Raw genomic sequence first — 13366 nt, 5'->3', positions numbered from 1 at the left:
AAGTAGAGCATGTCCTCCGGATGTTATGACTAATTAATTGATATACTCGGCGCATCTCTGGTCAATTATAAACAACATGAACATTATGTTCAGTGGAATTAACAAATTACTGTCAAAAACATATGGGATTTTTATATGCAGAAAAAAAAACAGAAACCAGAATGCCGAATACAGTGTATTCTTCTTAGTCAAATTCACATTTAAAGCAATGGAATAGTATTAAATAATCAGTATTTAGGCGTTGAATGGTGAGAATATTTCATGACACTGACTAACTCTATACTTTCTAGTTGATTGTTGGTTGATTATCAAATGGCAAGATACACTCAAGTATGTTTATAAAACTATAATAAAGTTGCTAGTATCTTTACATTTCAATTAAAACAAATTCCAAAATCAGGATTCACTACCAGTAATCCTCACAGTATCAAAAAGAAATAAACATGCTTTTGCTACATCTTCATTTACGAAAGAAAATCAAAATGGTACTCAAATGTATCTTATCAGTATTGAATCTTAATAGCAAAATAAAACCATATTCTACTATAATCATCTAGTATACTTATATTTTCTTGGTCTATTAAAGGCATAATTATGCATCAGGGATTACCTGCAAGTAACTATTTTCTGTCCTGTTACAAATTTATTTGAATTTTGATTAAAACTTATTTACATGTACGTATTTATGTAGTACAACTTTTATTTTAAATGTTAAATGTACAAAGTAAGCTGAACCTATATTTTCTCAAATTTTTAGTCGATCAGGTATAGACAACATTTTTTTTTCCCGGTAGGTTTTGTTACCTGGTAATGTCTTCAGAAAGCTGGATAGGGTCTGGAGGGTAAAACTTGACATTCAAAGCAAATAACCATGGTCCACCTGCAAAAAAAAAAAACATTCTCATTAATTAATTTTAGATATTTTTAGTAATTATCTCTATCGTAACATTGTTAATAGTTTAGCTTAATGTTTTTTATTGTTTGTGTTTGTGTTTGTCTGTGTTCCCTCCTGTAAGTGGTGAACCATGAGTTCACTTGGTTTGGAAATGAAATAAATAAATAGTACAATTTGATAATTTCTAAAAATACAATAAATTTCAAAATAACAAAGTATATAATTATATATTGAACTTTTTGAGCTCAATCCCGTGCTACATCATGGGGAAGACATTTATGCTGGGCAACGCCAACATTTTTCCCAAATTGGACAAATTTACTGGCCATTTCATACAATGACACTTTCAGGTCGTAAGGGGTTTGGGGTACAGTACTGTAGGTGCAGGTTTCATGGTTCAATTGAAATTGGATGTTGTGTACCAACAAGCATTCCAGCCTAAAACGAAAGCATTATTGAAATGTTTAGGGACAATGTTTATGTAAAGAAAGAAAATCAACAACTTCCTGGTGAATTGACCTGAAGAGCAATTACACAGAACTATATTCATCTTATTTGTTTGTAAGATAGGTCAGTTGAAGACACATGCTTAGATAAATCTTACATTTACGAGACATAAACTGTAAACATATAGTTTACATACAGGTCAACACTGTGGGAAGAATTCAAAAGATCTGAGGCAGCAGCTCCTTAAAAAGATGCTCATTATATTTACCCACTTATTATTATCATCATCATCTAGTAGTAGTACTTTAAAACAATAATTGCTGCTCTCAAATTAAAGTATGAACCAATTGAAATATAAATTGATGCTAATTAGATAATTATAGTATTATAATTTGAAGGAAAATATCCATCAGGAAAGATACTGTACCTCAGGAAACAACCAATCTATTTTCATAATTTCTGTCTAAAAATGGCATAAATTAAGCTTTAGGTCAAAATGTGATGCAAATACCTTTTTTTTAAATATTTTTTTTAAATCTTGATATTTTTACCCAACTAATTACTCAGTAAGATCTCATGTATATAGTGCTACTACAGTACCGATGTATTGGTACAGTATACAGATTAAAAATAATACTATTATTCCTCTTCCAAAATATATAGATTTATAAATTAGTTCAAATGGTACTGAATTCCAACTATCTATAATTTGTTGTTTTAATTCTGGACTGTCAAAGAAAATATTGATATTCGGCAGATAATTTTATGTTCGTAAAATTTGAATTTCACTATGTAAGTCAACATTTCACAGTTTCATTGCTGGAATCTAATCAATTGATTGTACAGTAGGCTCATAACTGGCAATCTTAGATCAATACATATTGACAATTCTACAGGCTTCAAAGCAGAATCTTCCTTAAGACCCCATTTCTCTAATAACAACAGTTATGCCTAAGGCTATCCCTTTACAAAATGATATCATACTTGCATTCATAACAGCTCCCAGGAGCCTAAAGAGACAGTGAATGTTCAATTTGATGATATAAAATTTTACGATTTTGCATAAAAATAGTGAGGAAATAAGACATAAGACAGCTCCTAACATTATACCAAAATTACTTGGGAGAACAAATTGAAATTGGTATACAAAAACAATTTTTTTGTAAATAAATTATACACAGTACTTTTCTTACATTAATGGATATTAAACAATTCTATATAATATATATTTTCAATAAAATTGAAAAAAAAAAGATTTTATTATCCCAATATGAGACATACTTTTGGCTGTGGCAGACTCACAAAGGTATTCAGTAGATTTAATTTTAATAAAATATTATACAGTAATAGGATTTAATATATTATAGCAAAAACTCAATGATTAGAAAAATGATGTGTTTAAAAAAATGAAGACGAATGTTATGAAATGAGCACAACATAAAAGCAATGTTATAGATTTTGATTGATTTAAGCCTGATCAGAGTATGGCAATTTGGACTGATCTGAATGAAATGTAAATCTGTATATAAATAGCTCATTCAGAATACCACTGTCAGTCATACAAACCACTCAACACCATACACTACTGAACTTGTGTTTAAATTTGATTTTCTTAGTACAGTACTGACTTAATAATATGCATAAATTACAATCTGGAAAATCTATTCAAGGTTTCAACCAATCAGATGCTTGCAGATATCTCTATCACTAATTGTGCTGAACCTAACTTGCTTAGATAATTTGGCTGGAATTACTATAGAAACGTCTATAGTAATCTCAGATTTAATTTCTTTTTTCTTAAAAATTATAGAAATGTTTATAATCATATCAGTCAACTATTTCTACAAAGGTAATAATATTGCTTTATTAATATTATACACATACAGTAGCAATTTATATTTTTCTTTAATAAATAGTTTAAAGCATTTGCTAATGTTAAAAAGACTGAAATCCCTATTAATGTTCTTCTGTAATATAATAAACATTGAACATTATTCAAAAGTGAATACCTCATTAACGATTTTCTCAAGGCATAGACACTTTGGTAATACACGATCCATAAAAATGCCAATTTAAATGCTTAACACAACAATCTTGAGAATGCACATTTCTTATGTACATCAAGGGAGTTTGGTGTTTAAGCAGTTCTGAGACACTAAATGATCTCCATTTTAAAATATATTTCCTGTTTAATTCAAAGGGGATGATGTGCGAGAATAACACCCCATTTACACTTCATCGACGATTTCTTAGCCGACCCCAAGTCGGAACGACACCGGCTTTCTTTTTAGCCCGCAATGTGTTTACACTTACCCAAAAAGCCAGCCTCGGGCCCCTACTATTGCGTTTACACTTGCTCTCGCGGAAGAGTGCTCGATGATACGATTTCGCTACATTCACGTCATATACGCTCATGTGCGCCCACCAACCGTCTTAAAAAGTTAATATTATTAAACGTTGTCGATCTACACTAGGCCTAGGCCTATCGAAATTTAATATGGATCAAAACAATTGTTTTATTGCTTTACTACTAATGTTTGCGTCTCGTTTTCTGAAGAATAATAGTAAATCAATAGTTTACGCCTTTTTCACGAAATGGAAGACATCTTCGATCGATGACAAACAATGCCAATTTAATTTCAATGAAGAATTCCCGTTCATCAGCAAAAAGTTTCGTAAACTTTAAACTATGGTTGACCCAGAACGTTCATTTTATGACCGCGAGTGTTTACACTATACGAAGTGCCGGCCCGAAGCCCGCAATTGCCGGCCCGAAGTCTACTCTAGACTAGGCTACAAATTGAGCCGGCTCGAGGCCGGCTCGGTTGTTCTCACACTTGTGCACTTTTGGCTCGGAGCCGGCCTCGGGCTCGCTAAAAGCTGAAGTGTAAATGGGGTCTAACAGTCACAATGTGCATGATGGTAAAGTAACCGTTTACAATGTCAGTGCACAATACTGTATAGGTGCCTACCAATATAGGAATTCTACACTATGAAGGAACTGCACTTTATATTGGTCTGTTTATTATAGTAGTACACTCGAATATCAAAAAAACTGAGTTTGAGGTGACATAGTACAAGTGATAAATACAATCTATCATAATTCAAATAAATTAAATGATCAATGAAATACTTGGGAAGATGCAGAGAGGATGTGCTATAATTATTTGGGCCCATAATTGAAGATATAATATATAAATCAAGATTTTAATTAGCTTTTGTGACACCATCAATACATTCATTTTCATATAATCTGTTGGTATAACAAGGATGATAACTTGAAAATTGTAGATGTTAATAGCATGCAACCAAAAAAACATAACAAGCAACCAATGTACTTGGCAAATGTTTAGCTCCTCAGAATTAACCGAGACACCCACTTACTATTGAAGCCAATGAGCTGTAGATATGAATACGTACAATTAATCAATCATTGGAGAATGTTTCATAGTTTATCAACTTTATAATAAATTTGGGGAATAAACATTATGACTTACTGTAGTGTGTAAGCCTACCTTTATTGATTATTACATTAACTATGTGAGCTTTGAATTCAAGATCACACAGTACATTCATTAGCTTAGTTTAACAATTATTGATTCATGAAACTCTAAATTCAAAATCATCTTGTTTTCATATTATTCAAATAACATGAATAATAACTAGGTGACATTTGGCGTTTGCAATAAAAATATAAAAAATGATTAAAAATGAATTCTCTTTCATTATTTATAAACAACTTGAATGTGCCCTATATATTTATAAAAAATATAATTATTTTAGGATTTGGTGTTCAAAACCGGTTTCGGCTGTTGTTTATAAATAAAGATCGCGTTGCAGCTCAATTTTTACTTCAATAAAACCGGTTCCGTCCATGTGCGTTCGTTATGAATGACGTCATGATATACACCACAATGCAGTTCGTTAGGCGGAAGTGCGATTGGATAGAGGTTTACCTTTTTTCGCATAGCGCAATCCCCAAGAAATAGCATCCATTTCATCATATCATATAAGGGGGAATTATTACCTGAAACGTTATTGTGGTCCTTGGCTAAAGTATAGGTACGTCGCACCCTCTGATATTGTCAAGTTGAACTTGTCTAGCTTTCAAACGCTTTACAATATTCTTCAAAACGTGTACAGTAGGCCTAGGCCTACGCGAGTCTTTCTTCAGACTCCCGACAAGTCCCCTCATCTTCTTCCCTTCACATATTTTTTACGAACCTTGTAATGGTTCAACATTTTTAAGTTAAATAAAATACTCACTATCTAGAGAAATAAAAATGACAGCCTAGGCCTAATCGCGTGGGTTTGACTGCGAGTTGACCGCAATCATCCCAGTAGTGCGGCAGACTGCAGAGTCAAGTTTTTGGGGTAAAATTGAGACTGTGATTGTGTTGCAGCTAAAAATTGTTCCACGGAAACCGGTTTCAGAACGGTTCTTTGCGATCGAGACCGCAATCAATTGGAGTTTTTGAAAACATTTTTAAGATAGGTTCTTTTTTGTGGTTTTTTTGTGGGGACCCATTTCTGCTGGCAAGAAAAAGCTGTTCTTGAAAGGAACGATATTCAAAACTGTATTCTCTGCTCTATAGAAACAGGCCCTAAATCAGATTAAAGTAGAGTTTGGTTTTAGCTGGCTAAATTTTAAAACTATAATATTGTTTATATAATACAAGTAGAACATACTGATACTTAACTTTGATAACGATTTAGTTCCCTTTTGTGTTTCCTGCCAATATTTTGTGTGTGGTGTTTGTTGTTTTATATGTTTTTGGCAGTAAATAGGTGTGATTACCGTCCATTTATAGCTCCTGGTGTCTACACACATAATGTACAAGGTAATGTGATAGGGGATTTCATTTAACTACATTACATATTGAAACAATTCTGTATTATTATGTGTGTGAATTTGTTTACGACCAACACATAAAATGTATGCATTATACTTATAGTATACACTTTTATATATTAACATTGAAATTTTGTGTTAACTTGCTTAACAATACACATAATACAAAATTCAAACAATATGTAATAAAACGACTAGACAAAGTTTTATTGATTTCGAGCATGAGAAATTGCTGTTTATGTAAGCATAATTAGCACTACTGTAGATATATACAGTATGTTGGCTTGGAAATAATTATTTTAAGCCATGAGGCAGATCCAATGCCTTATAAGCCTGTTGTGCGGTTTGCCTCTCTCTGTGATTATTAATACATTAATGATAGATTGAGGTGTACATAAACTAGGTCTCTATAAAATTCTTTCGTTCATCAAGTCAAATTTGAAAGAGGTTGAATGTTAGACAGAATTCATATGAAGCTGTCACAGTAGCTTGTGGTTGTATGTTTGCCTTACAATCTCAAGGGCCTAATTCAAGTCTGGCTTTGATTCAAGTACCAGGGTTTTCACATGATTATAACACATTAAGTATTATATGATTCAAAAAGTACGACATTGGCAAGTACTACTGTAGCTGCAGAGTGCTGGTAGGTGTACATTAACGACACTAATAGCACAACTAGTTATCTATCTGCTGGAAAAATTGATGAAGTACAAAAAAAAAGAAATTATGTATAAAACAAAAGCACCTCTAAAACTAAAAACAAGGCTGTGTTGCATCCGGATACTGTAAATTTGCTTTTACATTCGATTTAGTTACTATGAAATGACAGGGGTTGCATGTATTTATTATTTTTTAGTCAAAATACTGTATCATCTTCATGCACGAGGTGCGTGATGCCTAGCAGTCAGGTGTAAAAACTGTACAAATTACAATCCCAAACACATCAATGGATAGTTGTGTTTACCATTTTGATCAGTGTGATTCAGTGTCTACTGTTAACTGTAGCTACCATCAATATTACTACCACCACCAACAAATGTATTAATAATCCACTGACTGTGTAACTTGCTATTTGTTATTCAAAATGTGCTAACTATCATAGCATTACTTACTGTACATCAGACGAATACAGTACAATAATATTGTTTTTATTTTATAAAGTAATTATTTCAATCATGGCTATGTTGTAAACATACCAAAATAATTGATCAACACCTTAAAATATTTTAATGATATCAAATTTAATATGATAATGTAACATGATTCTGGTATAGGTAATAGAGATACTTTGAAGATAAAATGTTGAAAGGTTAAGTGTGTTCACACATACTCAATGCGTGATAAAATGAGATATTAAAGCTATGTTTAAATGTATGTTCACACACAATTTACATGCCAAATGTGAGATCTCTGTTTATTAAGTCTCTTTTTTTTTTCCAAAATAAAGAAAGTTAGTTATTAAAATAGGCTTTTAAGAAATGAAAATATTCTCCTCATTTAACGAAAACAAAACATTCTTTAAAGTAAAAACATCTATTCACTCGGATGCTACTTTAGGCCATTCAAAAGGCCACTACCAGGTTGGTGTTGTAGTCTTGTGTTGCATACACTCCAAAATATATCCTGCCCTTGGAGATAGCTGGACATGCAATAGAACCACAAATTACAGTAGAACCATATGAACGATCAGATAGAGGTTTGCACCTAGTAGATTCTAAGGTGCTGGACTCTCACAAAGAGCGCATGTTTTTTTAGTCAATGAATTAAAATTCATCTTTACTTTTTTATTTATTTTTTTGTAATACAAAAGGCTTTCAACAAAGTAATCTGCTAGGACCACAAGTCTGTGTTTGATTTCAACAAGACACTTTTTAAATGGTAGTGTTGATTTACAGACTTATTGGAGACTGATGTAGTATGGTTTATACTGTGCAAAGGTTAAATGCATTGCTATATAAACAGTAATGTTTCAACACTGTTGTTCTACTGGCAGCATGTGCTTTTACATATTACAGATTCTTCTTCTAGGCATGTCATACAGTTAGTGTTTTTAATAGTTTTTGTTTTGAAAGTTTAAATGTGGAAACTGATGAAAGTACATGTTGCTACAGTTTATTCCATGAATGTACATTAAATAGAGATGGCTAGGGATGGGTGTAAACAAAGTTTAGGGTCGGTGGGAAAATATAGACGTACTTTCTTGTATTTAAATTAGGCTGGGTGGAATATGCACCACATGACACATAAATGCTGTACCTCCTACACCTAAAACCTATACACTTAAAGTATATTAGTAATATAAGTACTCTTATCAACATACGGTACTGTAAATTCAAATCAACCTCACTCCTAAATATAAATAATCACAAAAAAAGTGCATTTGGTATATTACTCTATTATGGTAATGATGTATAGCTACATACAGTAGCACAATTACTATTAAAGTATACGATATTTTCTTTTTCATAATGCTAGATTTGTACTGTAACTAGATTTAAAACAATAATTATAATCTAAATATTATACTGTCTACGCTAAATCATGATACATTTCAGCCTCACGGATACAATCAAGTTTGATGCTAGAATTCCTCGATAGATATTTTTATTTCATTAAATTATAAAATTGACCAGCAATGATATATTGCAAGCAAGATACAGAAATGAATATCGCATGGGAAACTAATATCCACTTAAAGTCTGTTTTGCTTTGCACCAGGGATAACAATTAAAAGATATGACATGCATATTCAATTTGGCTATCCCTAATGGATGTTAAAGATAGACTCACAATACAGATGTTTTGATTGGATTCATAGCCTCACAAATACAGCCCATGATAAATTCCACAAAAGACTATTTTACATGTTGGATGTATATCTTTTTATTTATTCTTTTTTTTTTTGGTCAGATAGGTAGCCTAGGAAGTTATATGGTTGGCCAGCTTTCAAATTTCAAATCAAAAACTAAAGAATCGATAACAAATTCCCTTCTAAAATAGAATTTTAATCATTTCTATGGTCCACTGGAACATGCCATGTACAGTTATCACAAACAAAGTTAAAAAAACATATTGGGCACTATGCTGCAAGTATAAATGATCTTGTTTTAGAAGCTGTTAACTACCAGTCTATTCTAGAGCATATTCACAGAATCGTTATTTCATTTGTGTCACATTCATTAATCAATTTCCTTTGAAATATGACAATTTAAACACCTAAATAGGACACAAAACACAATAATGTATATTGATGTTCAAAATGCTACGGTATAGCATGTATAGTAAACTAAATTTGATTCAACCTATTAGGTTGTGATGCTATGCCTTCATCACTCCAGATTAGTACTCAAATCTGACAACAAAACTTGAATAAATAAGTTTAATTTATGTTTGAAGAAAAAAAACACTGATGTCGACTGACCAAAATATTAAATCATGACATGTCGCAAGCACTATAGACATGTCACAAACCTCATTGACATGTCACAAGTTCGTCACAGGCACTGACATGTCATTAGCATTTGACATGTCACCAGCACTGACACGTCACTAGTAATGTCATAACACCACTTCGACACTAACAATACTGACATGTCACCAGCACTGACATGTCACTAGTAATGTCATAACACCACTTCGACACTAACAATACTGACATGTCACCAGCACTGACATGTCACTAGTAATGTCATAACACCACTTCGACACTAACAATACTGATAGTGTATCAATATAATGGGAAAATGACAACATAACTTTTTTCACAAATTCAAGTTCACACTTTTAAAGTGTTAAAGGGATTACAATGTATTCCCCTCAGAAACCAACAGTATGATAAAGGTCACACACAAACACACCATCCAATAAAATGTTGACAGACATTAACTGTTGACTTGGGTATGTCTGTATTGTTTTTAATATCCATATTTTTGCTGGATGTTGTGTTTAGTGGTGAAATAAAACGCCTTCGGACTATGTATTACGTCAATAAAAATTCTTTAACAATAACATTTTGTGTTGTGGGTTCTACTTTTAAGAAAAATTTTAATAATACTTAGAAAAAAAGCTATTGTTTTATTGATGATGCCTACTGTATTTAAAAAATACTGTATGATTAAATTGGGTGGAAGAAATGTCAACACTAAACTGTTAAGCCTTGTCTACATGATCAAACTTGTGCGACAAAAAAATGTGATGTGCCCATATATGGACACTACGCTCGCGCTAAGGTCAAAATTTCGTTCGGCAAAATGGCGAAAGGTTTTGAAAAACATTAGCCAAATTGAAAATCCTTTAGCCAAATTTAAAAAACCATAAAAATTCGCAAAAATGATTATTAAATAAATAATGCATGTATTTGTTTGTTATTTTACTTCTTTTACATTTATATTATTATTATTTAGCCCAATGAAGCTGATTTTCGTTACCGCGATTTTAACACGTTCGTGAAATTTCAAAAGTGACGTGTCTTTGAAGTTAAAAATATACTATTTCTTATGTACCCATGAGAATAAAAATTATATGCCTGGAAAGATCTTGTTTAAGGGATTATTTTTATATATTTATAATCTATGTTTATTAAATATTTTAATAGAAAACGTGAGTTAAAAATGAGGTACAAAAGCCGGCGAGCCGAAATCCGCGCGCTAAAAATAACTTTGGAAAACACCTACCCATTTTCGCACCCGATCGCACGAGGTCCATAATAGGTGGTGGAGTAATTTTTGTTGCATGTTATCAGGCTTTAAATACTCTTTATTTTGATATGTAAATCGGTTATTATTATTATGTACATCCGCCTCAAATGTCAGTTTTAACGATAAAAATTGAATTTTTGAGTCTTTCTCATTATCAAAATCTGGCTAATTTAGTATTGAATTGAAGCTAATCTATATTTCTGTTTGATAAAACACATCGTTTTATTTGACTTTGCGTGGACCTCGTGCGAAGCGGCCAACAAGACCAACCCCTGAAAAAAATAATCCCTACCATAAATATCAGTGTTTACCATTTTCCTTACGGGGGATTCAGTTCTCCGCTTATTACTAAATTACCGTCGCCCAGGCAATGTGCATGGTATGCATGCGCGTTAATTAATGATACCCCCGCAGTGGACTGTTCCTTTTTCTGAACTAGTCTTCGCCGCACACGAGGCATGTCGAAAAATGTCACCTCTCATCATGGAATATTTGCTTCGAAACGTCAATTTTACCGATTTATTAAATTATTTAATAATTGGAATATTTATCAATGATATTATATAAAACAAGAAATGTACCGCAGAAATTTAAGAAGCTTTGAATTTGCTATGCAGCGGTCGTAACCCATTCTATGTAGGCGGCCGAAACGCGCTTTGGCCATGGTTGCCGTTGCAGTATACGTTGTTTTTTAGCTATTCAATCTAAAGCGCAACTTTCGGTTAGAATAATCGAAAGGGAAATAAAATTAAACATGTTAACATTATACTATTGAGGTAATTACTTTGTTAAATTTAAAATTCCCCTTTTTAAATAACAGAACAGCCTCGTTTACGGAAGTATTCGTCCACATGTTTCTGTTTACATTTTCTTCTCGAAGTTCATTTTCTACGTCGAAGAATAGGGACTTCCCCTTTTATTCGCTCATCATCACGTCGTCGACGGTCGGCCACGAACCAATCACATTAACTGTGTGTCATTAAAACGTCATCGAGGCACGCTCTGCGCATGTTTAAACAGAACTAAAAAAATTAACACGGCGATCGTGACGTCGTCACATAAAATGCTGTTTTGGTAAAAAGTGTATCCGAGTCAGAAAGTACCGAAGTGTGGCGAATTCTCGCTCCCATAAGAAGTCACGCCGACCAGGCTAGGCCTAGGCTTGGAAATGTATTTTCGCCAATTTGGCGAACGAGGCAATAATTATTTTCGCCAAATGGAGACTCCAGTCGCCATTGGCGAATTGGCGAGCGGTTAGCGCGAGCGTAGGGACATGATGATGTCATATCACTACCATATTTTTGGGCATATCACAACCATATTTGAGCACATCAAACTTTGTCAAACTAAATTGATAGTGTAGACAGAGCTTTATAATTTCTAAACAAGCTATAATTGGTTCACAGTGCCATTGAGGAAAAGTTGGAAAGTTCATGTGTAAATGTAAACATTGTATATACTAAAGTATAACGATAAATAAACATGTACCGATAACTAAACAAGACTAATGGCTTAGTTACTGTAGTTGAATGCAATGATTTCATAAATAGATGGTATGAGTAAGACATTTATTTATTTTTCATCCTTTTTAGTATAGTTAAGAAAACAACTGTGAATTCAAAAGTACTAAAAGTGTAATATCAATATTTGTACTGTACATTTTAAAGATGTTAGTTTTCTTTCAGTTATCAGTGCACAATCTGGGATGGCTTGGGGGCAGATGGGGACAGTACTTAAATAAACACTCAGCAGCTATTGTTAAAATATTTTAAGTGGTTTCACAATGATACCAAATAAATTATGGTGTTTCACATTTAGAAAACAAACTGAGTTTAACTTTAAAACGCAGATAAAATGTATCTTTACAATAATAACAACAATGGTGCGTTGTAAGCACCATTAAACACATTAATTCTATTGCTGTTAATTAAATATAAAATCAATAAGAAGATTCATAATAATGTATAATATTCTGTAGCTTATTACAGTGAACAAGTTTAAATGAAGAAACAATTTGCTTGTTGTGTTACATGGTTTCAAATATATTTTGTTGGATAAAAAAGGAAAAAAATGTGTCTAAAGATAGCAGTAGCTTTAGCTAACTACCTGTACATGAGTTTTTTCCATTAGCTTCATAATACTGTAGAATAGGACTATAGGTATTTGTTCAGTAATTTCCTACAACGCTTTTACACAATTGAAAAGGTTAGACTTGCTCAAACACTGCAAATGCAAATTTTACACAAACATTTACATTACATAAATGGTTTGTAATTCCTCAATGTGTCATCAACATCTATACATCTCTTTGGCAAAGCAACTGATTTCAACCAACCTGCTTTAAGTATTCCCACAAAACTCCATTGAAATCTTATTTCATTATTATCACTGACATTTTAGATTCTCTAGTTAACTGTATACTAAATAAATTTCCATTCCCTTTTTCTATTTGCCATACACTGATGAGAATCTGAT

The 13366-nt window shown here is 32.5% G+C and overlaps 1 protein-coding gene across 8 annotated transcripts in view; it reads right to left on the bottom strand.

Moving 5' to 3' along the window:
* The window catches only part of LOC140062911 (protein 4.1-like), a 48308-nt gene that overhangs the window by 16612 nt on the left and 18330 nt on the right, over positions 1–13366 (bottom strand). For all 8 annotated transcript variants that reach the window (XM_072109312.1, XM_072109304.1, XM_072109310.1 and 5 more), the window contains exon 6: positions 805–880. In XM_072109312.1, the coding sequence (XP_071965413.1) occupies positions 805–880 (76 nt within the window). The remainder of the gene's footprint in view (positions 1–804; positions 881–13366) is intronic.

This window comes from Antedon mediterranea, chromosome 11 (assembly GCF_964355755.1).
Source record: "Antedon mediterranea chromosome 11, ecAntMedi1.1, whole genome shotgun sequence".
Taxonomy (NCBI): domain Eukaryota; kingdom Metazoa; phylum Echinodermata; class Crinoidea; order Comatulida; family Antedonidae; genus Antedon; species Antedon mediterranea.
This window is presented reverse-complemented; position numbering and strand designations above follow the sequence as displayed.